Here is an 18015-nt window from a genome sequence, read left to right as displayed (position 1 = left end):
GGTGCCCAAAACTTTCTCCAAACCTGCGCGTTTGTTTTCTCCTGCTCTCACACTGGACTGCGGTTCGGTTGTTCGCCGCTGGGTGGCGCTGCAACACCGTCTACCACGGATTCAGACCTTCGTTAAGAAGTAAAATAGCCGAATCTGAGCGTGCAGCGCGCATATGACCGCGCACACCGGACTGGTCATCACCTCAGGCGCGAGGACTTTCACAGGCGTCTGAGGAGCGGCGAGTGGTCCACGAACTGAAGGTCTGGGTTCATATGGAGCTGCGGCGCTGCTGAGAGCCCAGCCGGGGAGCCGGTTCCTCCTCACTGGCCACTTCTCATGCAGAGCGCGTCGCCGCGGACAGCATCTGGTCCCAGTCCAGCTTTCCAAGACCAGGACTTCCTCCCGCGCCACAGGAGACCTCTTCCTCTGCTCCTCTCCGCGTGCTCGAGACCATTCTCACCTTCATTTCCCGCTGCCGGACGCTCGCTCCTCTCCTGCCTCTCCAGCGCGCGGAGCGAAGAGCCGGACAACGTGCTCTGAATGTAGAGCAGACTTGGAGCAGCGCTGACTGTCCAGGTGCTGAAACGCCTCATGCATCTTTCAGGCGGCTCCTCTTTCTAATGAAACCAGTTGCTCGAGAAGAAAAGGGGGGCATCTGGCTGGACGACGGACTGGGCAGAAAGGCTGAAGGACCTCTCTGCCTTTGAGATGCAGTAGCGCTTTTCTTTTTTTTCTTCTTCTTCTTCTTCTTCTTGTTGTTCTTCTAAACCGGACCCTATGGCTTCGCTCTATCAGAGGTTTACCGGAAAGATCAACACGAGCAAATCTTTCCCGCACCCACCTGAAGCCAGCCACCTTCTCGGAGGGCAGGTCGAGGGAGAGGAGAAGGCAGGAAAAGCCCCCCAGCCTGCGACGGACGGCCGGATCAGGGTGCAGTACCGCAAGAGAAACGCGTGCGAGGATGAAGACGTAAGAAAAAAAATCACGAGGCTTCATTTTTGCCAGCTTCTCAGTCGAATTTTCCGGTCCACCTTAAATGCTGGCGGTTGCGTTCTATAGTCTGGCGCCTTTACAACGGGCGCCTATGGAAGTGCTGCACCATTTAAGGTGGAACGGGGAATTCGAATGGGAAGCCAACTTCAGTTGCGATTGTGTGGCTTTACTACTGCAGTACTTGGCGAAAGCTCGTGCTGGATGCGCGTGAAAGCAGAATACGAAGTAGATCTCGGGCTGGATTAAGCGTGAAGGAGTTTTTCCAGGCTTTTTTGTTTTGTTTTGTTTGTTTTACTCGTGTCCGGTACAGGCTTGGGAAGGACAAAAGCTCGATTAAGGTCGCGAGAGAGGCTGCGACAGCCACACAGGGGTAATAGTAATGATCGCACACGCGTCCCGTGCGTGTGATGCTGCAACGCAGCGATAATAGTAATGACGGTAGCACAATAGCACACGCATCTCATGCGTGAGATGCTGCGACAACAAGACAGCGGTAATAGTAATGATGATAGCGCACGCGTCTGATGCGGCCCCAGATGTTCACACCACAAAGACGCTCCTTCAGGGGTTCTTTAGTAAAGAAAACGGTTCTGTATAGAACCATGAACAGTCAGAGAACGCTTTCCATGATTAAAGGGTTCTTCGCATGGTGAAAATGTTCTTCAGTTTGATGGAGAATGTGCTGTAGATGGTTCTATATAGGACCTTTTCGAAAAGGGTTCTAGCCCACAATTCCCGTATTGGTGCATCAAAAAAGGGTTCTGTTGTTATGATGTTATATAGAACCATATACAACACGTTCTCCATCAATCTGAAGAACCATTTCACCATGCAGAGACTGATTCAAGCATGCAGATGGTTCTGTTTGGAACTTTACTAAAGAACCCCATCTTTTTTATGTAGCACTGGCTGATTTGTGCATGAAAAACATCAGATATCGGGATCAACACAGTTCCTGTATCGCTGCATCCCTTGGTTCTATATAGCATCATAATAATAGAACCCTTTTTGGTGCTATATAGATATTCTGATATTTTCCACGCACGAATCAGCCGATACTCGTTCCTAAAGATGGTTCTTTTTTTAGTTTTTTAGTAAAAGCAATGGTTCTATTTAGAAACATGAGTTCTATATAGAACCATTTGCAAGCTAAAATGGTTCTCTGCATGGCTGTTTGAAAAGGGTTCTATATAGCACCAAAAATAGTTCTTCATTTGTTGCAAGCTTGACATCGTCACAACAGCAGAACCCTTCTGGTGCTTTTCAAAAAGGTTCCATGTGGAACCATCTACAGCACATTCTCTGTCAATCTGAATTTTGAATTTAATCACGCAAAGGGTTCTTTGAGTGTTCATGACTCTGTATAGAACCGTTTTCTGTGCTAAAGAACCCTTGAGGAACCATCTTTGTTAAGAGTGTAGCAAGAAGAGTCCGTCGTGGTTTGAAGACGAACGTGGAGAGTTTGAGTCAATCAGCCAATAAACGTGTGATGCTCTTCTACTGAATCGTACAGCATGACACGACGTGACGTCATCCCCGACATAAAACGCCGTCGTGTGCAAAAAAATGATTTTCTGGCTCGTCATGCTTTCCCAAAATGTGGCGTTAAATATTTGATGTGGGGCCGGTCAGCAGGGGCAGGAGACGGGCCTGGTTTGGACTCTGGACGTTGTTGTGGTAATGCAGGCTGTCATTGGTGCTTTTAGTATTTGTTTTCTTAACCGTGTAACAGCTTTTAAGGTAACATAGGTAGAACGTTGTGCTGTATCAGAGTTTATAACACATTTACATTCAATTTGTAGCAAGTTATTCTTAGTTCTAAGTTCTATTCTGGTTCTAAGATGATAAGTGAGCTTATCTTAAGGCGCAAATGAGAACTTTGATCCCCAACAACTTAAAATATGAAGTATAAACAGAGAAATTCTGCTTTCACTTGAGTAGCATTTTACAAAGGGCATCTACTTCTAAGTATACATCCTTAAAATGAACGGTTCTTTAAGGTTCTTTAAAATTTGTAGCAAGTTGTTCTCAGTTCTAAGCCTTAGGCTGTTTGATGATAAGTCTTCTGCATGGTGAAATTGTTTTTAGATTGATGAAGAATGGTTCTTACATGGCAGCAAAAAGGGTTCTGCTGTTGCTATGACGTCAAGCTTTTAACAATAGAAGAACCCTTTTTGGTGCCATATGGAACTTTGTTCAAAAAGGTTCTATATGGAAACATATACAACACATTCTCCATCAGTCTGAGGAACCATTTCACCCTGCGAAGAACCATGTAAGCATGAAATGGCTCTATATAGACCTAAAATAGAAGGTTCCAAATAGAACCACTGCCTTTACTGAAGAACCCATGAAGAACCATCTTTTTTAAGAGCGTAGTTGTGCTGTTTTATTTGATCGTGTGTTGACGGCCATTTGTTGCTTTTGTTTAGTAGTCAGATTCCCATTCCACGCCAAAAAGGGTTCTTCAAATGTGGAACCTGAGTCCAGTTTCCAGGAGGGATGCACCGATACGGGAATTGTGGGCTTTTGCCGAAATCTGGTATTTTTAATGCACACGTTAGCCGATGCAGGTACTGAAATTGGTTGTACGCTCTTAAAAAATGGTTCACCAAGGGTTCTTTAGTAAAGCCAGTGGTTCTATTTAGAACCATGAAATCTTTATAGAACTGTTTTATGCCTAAATGGTTCTTTGCATTGCATGAAATGGTTTTTTAGACTGAAGGAGAATGGATCTATATAGGGTTCTCCTAGTTTTACAATGTCAAGCTTCTAATGTTAGAGGAACCCTTTTTAGTGCTGCTTAGAACCATTTATTTTTAGTTCATTCATGTTTCCACAGATGATTAGCACCTTATGAGTCACCATACAGCAATATTAACGTTTCATTCACTTTCATTGTGTTGAATTTGCTGCTATAGTGCTACATGTACCCTTGACACACGAGTGTATTGTTAGTGTTGAATTAGCACATATTTCTACACTCACTGTCCATTTAATCACCTGCACTGACCGTATAGTTTCACTCTGTAGTTCTACAGTTACAGACTGTAGTCCATCTGTTTCTCTGCATACTTTGTCACCCTGTTCTTCAGTGGTCAGGACCCCAATGGACCCTCACAGAGTATTATTTGGGTGGTGGGTCATTCTCAGCACTGCACTAACACTGACGTGGTGGTGGTGTGTTAGTGTGTGTTGTGCTGGTCTGAGTGGATCAGACACAGCAGTGCTGCTGGAGTTTTTAAACACCTCAGTGTCACTGCTGGACTGAGAATAGTCCACCAACCAAAAACATCCAGCCAACAGCGTCCTCTGACCACTGATGAAGGACTAGAGGATGACCAACACAAACTGTGCAGCAGCAGATGAGCTATCGTCTCTGACTTTACATCTACAAGGTGGACCGACAAGGTAGTAGGGTCTAGAGTGGACAGTGAGTGGACACTGTTGTAGTGTTTAGTATGACTGTGAAAGCCTATGATGAGTAATGCTAGCTGGCTAAGGTGAATCCGTAGTTGTGTACTGGTGTGATTGGGGCTGGTTGGCACGTGTCTCAGTCTTGATTATTCTATATTACACGCTGCACATTTACTAAATAGCATTTAAGGTAACATAGCTAGAATGTAGTGCTGTATTAGTTTATAACACATTTACATTAAATTTATTCTTAGTTCTAAGTTCTATTCTGGTTCTAAGATGATAAGTGAGTTTATCTCAAGGTGCAAATGACATAACTTTGATCCCAAACGATGAAATTTTAAATATGAAGTATAAACAGAGACGTTTACTTTCACTCAAGCAGCATTTTACGAAGGGCATCTACTTCCAAGTATACATTCTTAAAATGAACGGTTCTTGAAGGGTTCTTTAGTTAAGAAAATGGTTCTGTTTAGAACCAGGAACACTCAAAGAACCTTTTGCATAATTAAATCGTTCTTTAAAGTGATGAAGAACGAGCTATAGATGGTTCTATATGGAACCTTTTTGAAAAGAGTTCTGTAGAGCATCAAAAAGAGTTCTTCTATTGTTACGATGTCAAGTCTTTAATAATAGAAGAACCCTTTTTGGTGCTGTATAGAACCCTTTCCAAGCAGGTTCGATATAGAACCATATAAAACACACTCCCTATCAGTCTGAAGAACGCTTTCACAATGCGAAGAACCCTTTAATCATGCATAGGGTTCTTTGAGTGTTCATGGTTCTATATAGAACTATTTAATTTGCCGAAGATACCTTAAAGAACCGTCCATTTTAAGTGTGTATTTACGTGAAAGTGCCGTGAAACCACTGTGTAAAACAAAAAGGGTTCTGCTCTTTTCATCCTCTCAAGTTGTAACAACAGAAGAACTGTTTTTTGGTGCAATATAGAACCATACAGTACATTCTGCATCCATCTGAAGAACTTTTCACCATGCAAAGAACCGTTTAAGAATGAAATATTTCTATATAGACTTCAAATAGAAGGTTCTAATGACACGCGTCTGATGCGGCAATAGATGTTGACACTACCCTTTTAAGAAGATGGTTCTTTAAGAGTAAAGAAACTGGTTGTTTAAAGAACCACGAATGCTCAAATAACCCTTTGCATGATTAAAGGGTTCTTTGCAAGGTGAAATGGTTCTTCAGATTGATGGAGAGTGTGCTGTAGATGGTTCTATCTAGTACTGTTTTGAAAAGGGTTCTTTATAGTTCTATAAAGACATCAGATAGTATGTTCTAAAGAGAACCATTGTGTTAAAGCAACCCGTGTTGACAGCCATTTGTTGCATTTTTGTTTAGCCGCCAAATTCCCATTCCCACGTCAAAAAGGGTTCTTCAGATGTGGAACTTGAGTACGTTCAGGACTCTGAGTGTCTGTTTATTGGCTGAGATGTTCAGCTTTTCTCAGCTGGTGGTTGGGTGATCCTGGTGTTTGGTGTGGCTGAGACGCTCTGCCCTACAGACTCTGTGTGAATGACCGCGGCGCGGTCGGCGTTAATTGATCATCACTCTTCCATGCAGTCGCCACATTAATAGCTAATCTGATGTAGGTGATATATGTCCTCCCCCAGGCTCACTTCTTTTTTGGGCGTGATTGAACGCGGCGCTGACCGCGGTGCTGAAAACGTCGACGTGCGGAATAGCCTGTCTGTTTAATTACCGAGCGTCTCCTCTGCTCGGAATTAGCTGATTTCCGCTTAGCGGAACACTTGCAAACCTCAGACCGCAGGAGATTCACGGTGCGCTAAAGGGAATCCAGAGAACCCAGCAGAGCCGACAGACAGACTCAGCTCTGTGTAGTAGCCAAAATTCCATAACATGCCGAAAAGGGTTCTTCACATGTGGACCTCGAGTCCAGTTTCCAGCAGGGATGCACCAATATGGGAATTGTGGGCTGATGCCGATATCCGATATTTTTGTGCATAAATCAGCTGATGCTGATTCTGCTGAAATTTATGGTACACACGTAAAAAAATGGTTAGTCACAGTTTCTTTAGTAAAGCAATGGTTCTGTTTAGAACCATGAGTTCTATATAGAACTGTTTTATGCTTGAATTTTTTCTGCATGGTGAAAAGGTTATTGATGGTAGATTGATGAAGAATGGTTCTACATAGTACCAAAAAGGGTTCTGCTATTTCTCCATCAGTCTGAAGAACCATTTCACCATGTAAAGAACCATTTAAACATGAATTGGTTCTATATAGATCTCAAATAGAAGGTTCTAAATACAACCCCATTTCCAGAAAAGTTGGGATGCTGGGCAGAAAGTAAATAAAAATAGGATGCAATGATTTGCAAATCATGTAAACCATATTTTTAAAGAAAAATACTACAAAAACAGCAAATCAGATGTTAAAACTGAGCAATTTTATTGTTTTTTGAAAAATATTTGCCCATTTTGAATTTGATGCCAACAACATGTTCCAAAAAAGTTACCACAGTGTTTCATCACCTCTTCTTTTAACAACACTCTGTAAGCGTTTGGGAACTGAGGAGACACTGCTGTAGTTTAGAAAGTGAAATGTTTTCCATTCTTGTTTGATACAGGATTTCAGCTGCTCATCAGTTCAGGGTCTCCTATGTCGTATTTTTCATTTCAAAATGCGCCAAATGTTATCAGAGGTGACAGGTCTGGACTGCAGACAGGCCAGTTTAGCACATTAACTCCTTTAATATGGAGCAGTACTGCTGTAATACATGCAGGATGTGGTTTGACATTGTCTTGCTGAAATAATGAAGACCTTCCCTGAAAAAGACGTCGTCTGGACGGCAGCATATGTTGCCAAAACATGTATATATCATTCAGCATTAATGGTGCCTTCACAGATGTGCACGTCACCCATGCCATGTGCACTAATGCCCCCTATACCATCATGAATACTGGCTTTTGAACTGTGCCCTGATAACAAGCTGAGTGGTCTTTAGCCCGGAGGACACAGTGTCCATGATTTCCAAAAAGAATTTAATGAAAATGTTGATTCATTTCCAGTAGAGATGCACCGATGCAGGAATTGTGGGTCGATGCCGATATCCGATGTTTTTGATATGTTGATATATTTTGTAAGCAAATATCTGCTGATGCTGCTGTGATTCCGATACCATCCCCAGGTTCCGGTGCTGGATTTTGTCATCAGTGGTGTAGTAGTAGACAAAGGTCTGCCCATGTTATGCACATTCTAATGCACAGTTACTGTTTATTTCAGTACACTGGGGGAAAAGCTTAAACGTGCCCTGCGCAAAAGTTGTGGCACATTTTATGTTTTATTTTTTCCAGTATGTTTAAATAAAACTATGTTTAATTGTGCTCTAATATTTGAGTGTGTTCCCTGTAGAGGCGGCAGTTATTCTGACCGTTCTAACAACTTTTGCATACAAATGCAATCAACATTTCAGCTGATTGCCACTGGTTATAAAACACACAACTGAAAATTTATTTAAAATCTGGATTTGAGGACCTCTGCCAGAGAAGACCCCCTTTTTGGTTCCCCAAAAAACCTTAAGTGTCTTTAAAAAACTCAAAAGAAACAAAAGAGCCCTTTTTTTGGCAGCTTGAGTTTTCAGAGTGTGGTCAGTTGGTGCTCTGATGCCTCTGTTGTGAGTGCTGACTTACTCGGAGTTTGGGTTCAGAACAGTGGCGTGTCAGAGTGAGACTGGTGTGTGAGGTGCAGCACGATCTCTCTCACTATCGCTGTGTTTTCGAGAACTTGTAACTGTGAGCACTGTGTCCAGCAGGAAGGTGGGTTTGCTGACAGCTCGTTCCAGTTCCCACGGGTGATGGTCTGGCAGCGCCACTGTATCGCACTGAATTATTGATGAACGAGACGTCGACAATCGGCTGACGGGGAGGCCGTATCAGGAATCTAGAGGACCGCCAGTCTGACTAACGCGCAGCCGTACAGCCTCATCAGTGAGGGACACACTTTCTACATTATTCACAGTGGTGGTGAATGGAACCAGACGTCTGCCTCTAAACCGGGGGTGTCGAACTCAACCACCAAAGGGGCCGTGTTTAAAAATCTCAACACATCTGTGGGCCAGAGAAAAAAACGCTTTTGTTTCATTTTGTTTATTCAGAATATGCAAAAACTTCAACAGTAAAATACAGACTCTTGTATTAGACCTTGAAATATTACATGAATACTTGAAATATTCTAAATGTAAACGTCCCCAAGAGCTCAGTCTGTTAAACCTACCTATCTGCTTGATCCAGACACCCTGGCATCCTTTCTTTTAATTATATTTTTATTGAGACACTTGTCGGGTTCACAGATACAAATGCGTTTGGAAACGCGGAGGGACCATATGAGTGAAAAATCCCGGAATGATTATACAACTTAAAAAAATAAAAAAATTAAAAAATAAAGCACATGTATAAATACAAAGTTAAGACAAATTACCAATATAATTCCATATTTGCCAAAATTTTTCTGTCTTTTGTTGTAAATCAAAAGTTAGCTTCGCAAGAGGAAGTAAAGATGTTATTTGAGAAAACCACAAATTGAGAGTTGGGACCTGAGAAGAAGACCAGAGAAGTAAAATACATTTTTTTAGCAATATAAACCAGCAGAATAAATATCTATCTAGCATTATAGTGAAATGTATCTTCCAACTGGCCATACAGTAAAAACAATTTAGGGCATAATGTAAACTCTATATTAAGAATTCCTTGTATAACTGAATGCACCCCTTCCCAAAATGTTTTGTTTTTATCGCAGGTCCAGAAGGAGTGAATAAAGGTGCCTTTATACAGTTGGCACTTGAAACATAACTCAGATCTTTCTGGAAATATCCTATGTAAGCGCAAAGGTGTAAGATAAAATCTATTAATACATTTAAAATTAAGTTCGTGTATATTAATTGAAGTGCACAGACATCCTGATCAGTAGCCTCCTCAAGGTCTCTTTCCCAGAAGACTTGCGAAAGAGGACGAACACTCATCAGATAACATGGCATAAACTTTTGAAATCAAGCCTTTTAACTTGTGGTGCTTAGTCAGAAACAGTTCAATCTCTGTCATGTCCATTCGCAGCATTCCAGTATCTATCTGAGCTTTAATGAAGTGTCTAATTTGGAGAAAAAAAGTCAGACTTTAGTAACTTATACTTGTTTAACATCTCTGAAAATGACATCATAACACCCTCTGAAAACAGACGAGAGATCTGTGAAATACCAAGTTTACTCCAATTTAAAAGTCCAATGTTAGATAACTGAGAAGGAAAGTCTGGACTGGCATCCTTTCTTAACTGCATGTTCATAAAGACTTCGGCTCAGTTTCTGAGCTGCTGAGCTGGCGTTGAGTGTTTGTGCTGGTTGAACTGCAGCTGAAATGCATTTCAGTGATATTTCTGGTGTAGAACTATGTAGAATTGAGGTGTAACCACTGTCCCCATAGTTTTTGGGGTAGAAGAGTCAGAGCGCACCTTACGTTGCAGAGTATGCTGGGGTCTGTAGTGCAGCTCGTTGTTAAACAGGCTAATATTAATAGAAAATTAAAACCCTTATCCGGGTGGATGGGACTGTGTCAGGCCTGTGAGCCTTGTGTTTCACACATGGGCTGTAAACAATTCCTCATAGAAAGTTATTGCATGAAATTGTTATGAATACATGGAATATTTTCCTTTATTAAGGAAAATCTATCTAAAAAATGCATATTTTATCTTACCGTCTACATTCCATATAAGAACTGTATAAAAAAGAAGGTACGTTTAGGTTTGGATAGTAAATAAAGTGGCTGTATTTGTGTTGTAGACATCATAAATGTAAAAACATCAGATCAAAACAATCTGAATACCATCTTATTTTTGTAGTTTATAATTATGCTGAAATTCTAAATAATATCCGTTAATATAAATTCATTTTGTGCAATTTCTATCAGTCCATTCACAGTGAACCGCTCTCACAGTGAAGGGAACGGAAGATCTCAAATGGTGTAAAGAAATGGAGAAAGTCAAGGTTTTGATATGACTGCAGTGTTACATAAGAGCAGCTTGATTCTAACACTGAAACGCTTCTATCTCTGAATAACAGCAGTCTTAGGGAATTTTTCTGATCAATCGAAACGGCAGAGGCAGCCAGTGAAAACCACTTCATCGTGGATTATTGCAATTAGGCTGTAATTGGAAAGCTCGGGGGAACCACTTGCAGAGCTCGCTGTTTCTGGTAGTGAGTCTATTAGATGAGCACAAGCTTAGAGGTCACCTTCATCACTAATTATGCTGTGTTTTGCAGTATAGCGGCAGTGATTCTGCTGGCAGGGAGCAACACTCTGGTCAGTGAACCCCCCCACCTTGTATGGCCACTCACTGGCCACTTTATTAGAAACGCATACCCTGTGCTTTCATTAACTGGCCACTTTATTAGAAACACCTACGTTATACGGCCACTCACTGGCCGCTTTATTAGAAACACCCACCTTGTCCTTCCACTCACTGGCCACTTTTTTAGAAACACATACCCTGTGCTTCCACTAACTGGCCACTTTATTAGAAACACCCACCTTGTGCTTCCACTCACAGGCCACTTTATTAGAAACACCTACCTTGTGCTTCCACTAACTGGCCACTTTATTAGAAACGCCTACCTTGTATGGCCACTCACTGGCCACTTTATTAGAAACACCTGCCTTGTATGGCCACTCACTGGCCACTTTATTAGAAGCACCCACTTTTTGCTTCCGCTCACTGGCCACTTTATTAGAAACACCTACCTTGTATGGCCACTCACTGGCCACTTTATTAGAAACACATACCCTGTGCTTCCATTAACTGGCCACTTTATTAGAAACACCCCCCGTTGTGCTTCCACTCACTGGCAACTTTATTAGAAACACCTACCTTGTATGGCCACTCACTGGCCACTTTATTAGAAGCACATACCCTGTGCTTCCACTAACTGGCCACTTTATTAGAAACGCCTACCTTGTATGGCCACTCACTGGCCACTTTATTAGAAGCACCCACCTTTTGCTTCCGCACACTGGCCACTTTATTAGAAACACCTACCTTGTATGGCCACTCACTGGCCACTTTATTAGAAACACATACCCTGTGCTTCCACTAACTGGCCACTTTATTAGAAACACCCACCTTTTGCTTCCGCTCACTGGCCACTTTATTAGAAACACCTACCTTGTGCTTCCATTCACTGGCCACTTTATTAGAAACACCTTAATAGCTCCACTATGTAAATGTACAGTTACAGCCCCATTCAGTTTCTGACCACAGGGCCACTGTTGACCAGATATTGTTTAGATTATGATCCATTCTCAGCACAGCGGTGATCAACACTGATCAGCAGGTCGACAGAGGAGCTACAATCTGTACACCAGCAAGGTAGAGCTACAAGGGAGGGGTTTCTGATAAAGTGGCCAGTGCGTGCATGACTGCATGTTGGAAGATGTTCCTTCAAAGCCTGATTTAAGTGTATAGACATGCTGTAATAAGCACTGCAGACGTTACTCAGTGTGTTACTTCTTAATTAATGTTTAAATAACAGAGCAGAAGACAGTAAGTCTGTCCTGTGACTCAGCACTGTGCCGTGTCTGGGAGTCAGCTACATCACCCTGAGGTTTACTTTCCTCATAACTCTTCACCCTGGGTGGCAGGGCTGCGAGCCAATACATTGACCTTAATTAATTGCCCAAAGGTGGCCGGCCCAGAATAGAGTGACATTCAAAAGGACGGGAGCCTGTGGATACGGCTGCCTTTTGTGAGCAGCAGCGTATTGACTTTCACTGTGTGCTCAGCTGAGGAGGGCGGTGGGACTCCTAACAACCTGCCATTGTTCAGAAACACGGCCCGCAACATGTGACCGACCAGACTGGACAGAAGTCTGGTAGAAGTGCGCATTGATTACTGAGCATCTGGGAAATGTTATGAAATGTGGGTTGTATTATGAGCAGGATTTGGACTGCATTACTAAAGTGAATTCAAGCTGTATTATGAAACAGCACTTGGGCACAATTTGGTGCACAGTGTTGCATAATTTGGGCTTATTGCTAATAGAGTTTAGGCCATAAACCAAATGGAACTCGGGCTGTATTGCCAAATTTGGGCTGCGTTACTAAACAGGAATGAAGATATAGAGCAAACTATGTGAATTTGAGCTTTATTGGGGCACATCGATCAGGCATAACATTATGACCACCTCCTTGTTTCTGTGCTCATTGTCCATTTTATCAGCTCCACTTACTATATAGGTGCACTTTGTAGTTCTACAGTTACAGACTGTAGTCCATCTGTTTCTCTGATACTTTGTTAGCCCCCTTTTACCCTGTTCTTCAGTGGTCAGGACCCCCATGGACCCTCACAGAGCAGGTACTATTTGGGTGGTGGATCATTCTCAGCACTGCAGTAACACTGACGTGGTGGTGGTGTGTTAGTGTGTGTTGCGCTGGTACGAGTGGATCAGACACAGCAGTGCTGCTGGAGTTTTTGAACACTGTGTCCACTCACTGTCCACTCTATTAGGCACTCCTACCTTGTCAGTCCACCTTGTAGATGTAAAGTCAGCAACGATAGCTCATCTGCTGCTGCACAGTTTGTGTTGGTCATCCTCTGGTCCTTCATCAGTGGTCACAGGACGCTGCCCACAGGACGCTGTTGGCTGGATGTTTTTGGTTGGTGGACTATTCTCAGTCCAGCAGCGACACTGAGGTGTTTAAAAACTGATCCACTCAGCTCCGAACTAAACAACGTTTGGTCATTTTGTACTTTTTGAGGCCCTTTGTTTATAAACACTAGCATTCGTTCTGTAGTGTTGGAACTACCTGATGGACTACAACTACCAACTACCTGTATTGTAGTTTGCATGACTCCACTTGGGCAGCTGGGAAATGTTGTTTGGCACTGCACATGCCAGTGAGTGTAGTTTATGAAAAATGGACTACAGCTTCCATGAGTGCTAGGATTCAACAAAATATAAACAGAGCTAAACAGTATTTAGGCCGTATTAGTGGGCAGAATTTGGACTGTGTTACCAAACAGAAGCACCACAGACTCGACCAAGTCATATAAATCAGACTCCAAACCCCTATAATGCCCTTATTCTCACATATCCTGACAACGATACGTCTTGTTCACCAGTTCTTGTTTTTCCCAACGTGAATAATGAAACGTAATTGGCGTTACAGTTAGTGAACTGCAGCACGCTAACCGTGCGCTAACCCGACGCGCTCAGACACAGTGCTGAGCAGCCTCGTACGCTCGTATGATGTGGCGAGCAATTGTGTCGGTAATGACTACAAATCCCTGCTTAGCTGCTGTGGATAATTCTTCACAGTGAAAGATCATAGCCAGAATTGCAGCACTGAGCTCCGCTGACCCGATGCAGTCTGGTCTGCTCGGCTGGAGAGCCACTCTTACGTGGAACCGGCGCCATAAAATCCCTCTTCATCCCTCCTCATCCCTGTCTGTCCCTTACATGATATTTCTCAGGGATGAGCTCTGAATCTCCAGACGTTGTGAGCTTATAGAGAAGCACATTTAATTCTGTAGAAAATGGTCACATTTTTTTTTAACGATCGTCTGTAAACGTTTTCAGCCATCAGTCATTGAGTTGCCGAGTGGCCGTCAAGCTGGCGTAATCTCAAATACTCAAAGACTTCGTCCGCTGATATTCCTAACACTCATTTGATCTGTAGATACTCAGAGGAGCCAAGACTGTATGACCGGTCACCTTGGGTATTTATCCACTGCACGTTCATAAACAAAACCTGACCTGAACGGGAACTGACGTGACTTAGGCTACGTTTACACAGCAGGGAAAAGTGGACCGAATCTGATTTTCTCACCAAATCCGATTTTTTTGTTTGGCTGTTCAGATTATCTTTTAAATGTGATCTGTATGCGACATCAGTCTGAACAGATCAGCTCCTAAACTGACCCGCATGCGCAAAAGAACAGAGCTTTACGTGGCGGCTCGTCCAGAGGTGAACAGTCATGACGGCCAGCGAACGCCAGTCGCTCCCTCAGCTTCAGTTTCGGCTTCGCCAGCATCACAGGAGCGAGTATGAGGTTCCAGTGGTTGACAGCTGGACTCATCACCCACAGTGTGTTCGAGTTCGCCGTAAAAAGGGCGTTTTATTCGGCCACGGCCGCTTCTTTGGTTCGGGTCCTCTTTAAACTGGTCTCTGACGCTGCAGCCTCGGGCTCCTCCGGCCGCTTCGTTCGAAACCTCTTCAGACTCGGAGCCGTTTGATGAGCCTCTTCTAATGTTTTGGTACCGAAATATCAGACTAAATGTTTCTGAGCCTCAGCAGTGCGAAATTATGACGAATGTCGAGTTGGACTGACGAAAAAGTCGCATGAATTCCGATCTGGCTGTTCAGACTGAGTCGCACTGCCGCAGATCGGATACGGATCGGATTTCAGTACCACATATGAAAGCGTCTCAAATCAGAATTGAAAATGTCAGATTCAGTGTGTTTATCTGTTCACACTCACACACAGACACACATCTGTGTCACATTTGAGGAAAAAGATCGGATTTGGGCCACTTTTACCTGCTGTGTGAACGCAGCCTTAGTTCTTGTTCATTTTCCACCTGCTGGAACTGTCGTAGTAACTGCGATTAACAATTATCATCTAATTAGGCTAATTATCTACCACGGTTACTCGTTAGCTTAGCTTAACGCTTCTTGTGATGACAAAAAATAGTATAGTGCACTTTCCTGCCCTCACCTGCCACACCCACAGATGTCTGTAATTACACAGAATGGTGTGTAGAATCAAACAAAGCTATGAAGCTCATTCTGTGGAAGCTAGCATAAATGCTCACAGTGTCTGCTTCCTGACTAGCTTATATAACTTTAGCATTATTTATTAACTTTATCAGGAGAGTTACCGCTCTGTAATGTCTTCCGGGTTCTCAAACGCTAGAGGGCGCTCCTGAGCCAGTCCAAAATGAATGAGTTAATATGGAGCATTTGAGCGAGATTATAGTTTATAAATGCTGAAACACAGAACAGTATAAAACATCTTAACACCTCTGTTATATTTAAACTCGAGTTATAGGAGTTTAAAACGCCGTCTCATTTACGTTCATGACGTCAGTGAGCGCGAACAGCCAATGAGCTACTCTGCTTGCCAACCAGTCAGCATTCGGTAGCAGCAATGCTAACCGGTCAGCACTCAGTAGTAGTAATGCTAACCAATCAGCTCTCAGTAGCAGTAATGCTAACCAATCAGCTCTCAGTAGCAGTAATGCTAACCAATCAGCTCTCAGTAGCAGTAATGCTAACCAATCAGCTCTCAGTAGCAGTAATGCTAACCAGTCAGCACTCAGTAGCAGTAATGCTAAACACTCAGCGCTCAGTATCAGTAATGCTAACCAATCAGCGCTCAGTAGCAGTAATGCTAACCAATCAGCACTCAGTAGCAGTAATGCTAAACCAATCTGTGCTCAGTAGCAGTAATGCTAACCAATCAGCACTCACTAGCAGTAGCAGTAATGCTAAACCAATCTGCGCTCAGTAGCAGTAATGCTAACCAATCAGCACTCAGTAGCAGTAATGCTAAACCAATCTGCGCTCAGTAGCAGTAATGCTAAACACTCAGCGCTCAGTATCAGTAATGCTAACCAATCAGCACTCAGTAGCAGTAATGCTAAACCAATCTGCGCTCAGTAGCAGTAATGCTAACCAATCAGCACTCACTAGCAGTAATGCTAAACCAATCTGCGCTCAGTAGCAGTAATGCTAACCAATCAGCACTCACTAGCAGTAATGCTAAACCAATCTGCGCTCAGTAGTAGTAATGCTAACCAATCAGCACTCAGTAGCAGTAATGCTAACCAACCAGCACTCATTAGCAGTAATGCTAACCAATCAGCACTCAGTAGCAGTAATGCTAACCAATCAGCACTCAATAGCAGTAATGCTAACCAATCAGCACTCACTAGCAGTAATGCTAACCAATCAGCACTCAGCAGCAGTAATGCTAACCAATCAGCACTCAGTAGCAGTAATGCTAACCAATCAGTACTCAGTAGCAGTAAAGAAAGTTCTGGTTCAGTGATTAGAAACTATTTTAACTTTTCTTTTTTAGCCGTTAAGCTCCATTCACTCCAAATCATTGAGGACTCGCTCACAGACGCCCTCTGCTGTTTTGCAGTCATGATTTCGATATAACGGGGGAAATAGGAAGAGGCCAGACTCCTCATAAACCGGCTCTGCTTAAATTGCCTTGATGAACTTTTTACAGTAAAAAATCTATAAGTAGTGATTGACCCATCAACATGCTGTTCTAGTTTATTTTCTGGTGACATATTGGTGGCATGAATAGTGCTTTGGTACTGGACCAGTGGAGGCATCCCAGATAGCAAGAGGTTATGGTAAAGCTGGCAAAGCCGGCAGCCCACTGGCTTTTTGCTCAGTAGTCTTGGTGATCTGAGGGTGGACCACCAGCAGCATACAGTCAGCGGCGGTGCTGACCTTATCAAGCCAGCAGACCTGACATATGCTTGATATCCGGGATAATTTAAGTTGTCTAGTGCCAAAGGTTCTAGACCTTTTGGTAACACTTTGGCACATAACATTGCCATGAACATGTCATGGCAGATATAAAATGTTGTCATGACTGGTTATGTCCAGTACTATAACAGTGTCATGTTAACATCACTGGTAATCGTCATGACCTGGCATGATGTCTGATGTCATGATGGCTTATATCACATGCTAATTAGCCATCATGACATCAAACATTATGGCAGCCATCATGACAATTCATGACAACGTATCTCCCATGACGTGTTTATGGCATGGTTATGTCAACGTTATGTAGCAGGGTTCAAGTAGAGTGACCTTTTATTAACAATTGTGTTAAAAATAAAGGTTCCTAAGTGGTTCTTGGCATGGATGTATGGTTCTCAGATATACCTTTAATTGGAGTGGAGCCTTTACGCTATGTGGAGGTTCTATAAGCCTCACACCTACACATGGTTCTGTAAAGAATCATCCATTGAGAGGTTCTTTAGTGCTTGTTCACGCCAAAAGAACCCCTTTTTGGCACTTATTGGAGCTCAGTCTGGACGAATACAGGCATTTTTGTAATAAACCAAACTAAAGCTGGTCATCTTTCCATCGAACTGATATCAGTGACACTTGTTAAGGAGGAGAGTGGAGTGGAGGGAGCTTGGAGGTTGGACTTGATGACAGTTGCCGTGTCAGTTTCGATGGCAATTATCACCTGCGGAAGATCTCGTCTTTCCCCTTCTTCCTCATACAATAGCACCTGTACTCGCGTTCATCCGAGGTGTGATGTGAGCGGCAGACGTTCTGGATCCTGGCAGAGGAGTGTGAGAGGCTTAACCAGCGCAGCGTTGACGGGAGCGAAAGAGTGTCTCGGGTGACAACTCGGGAAAATGTTATCATGCTATTCTTGTCCGTCCTTTCCATTGTTTCGCGACGAGGCTTTGAAACCGGTTTATTTAAATCGAGGGTGAGAAAGCGTGCGCGACGTAGCGCTGAACGCTTGAGATGCTGCATCAAAGTGGATTATTTCCTTTCATCACGCTTCCATTGTTCTCCTGCTTCAAGGAAATGTCACAGTTCG

General features: G+C 43.1%; 1 protein-coding gene across 1 annotated transcript in view; it reads left to right on the top strand.

Annotated features, from left to right (window-relative positions):
* The first annotated feature begins 205 nt into the window (after window positions 1-205).
* Window positions 206-18015, top strand: part of dpp6b (dipeptidyl-peptidase 6b) — a 202952-nt gene continuing 185142 nt past the window's right edge. The window contains exon 1 of the mRNA XM_036596652.1: window positions 206-960. Coding sequence (XP_036452545.1) covers window positions 769-960 — 192 coding nt within the window. The 5' untranslated portion in view covers window positions 206-768. The remainder of the gene's footprint in view (window positions 961-18015) is intronic.

This window comes from Colossoma macropomum, unplaced genomic scaffold, assembly GCF_904425465.1.
Source record: "Colossoma macropomum unplaced genomic scaffold, Colossoma_macropomum, whole genome shotgun sequence".
Classification (NCBI taxonomy): domain Eukaryota; kingdom Metazoa; phylum Chordata; class Actinopteri; order Characiformes; family Serrasalmidae; genus Colossoma; species Colossoma macropomum.
This window is presented reverse-complemented; position numbering and strand designations above follow the sequence as displayed.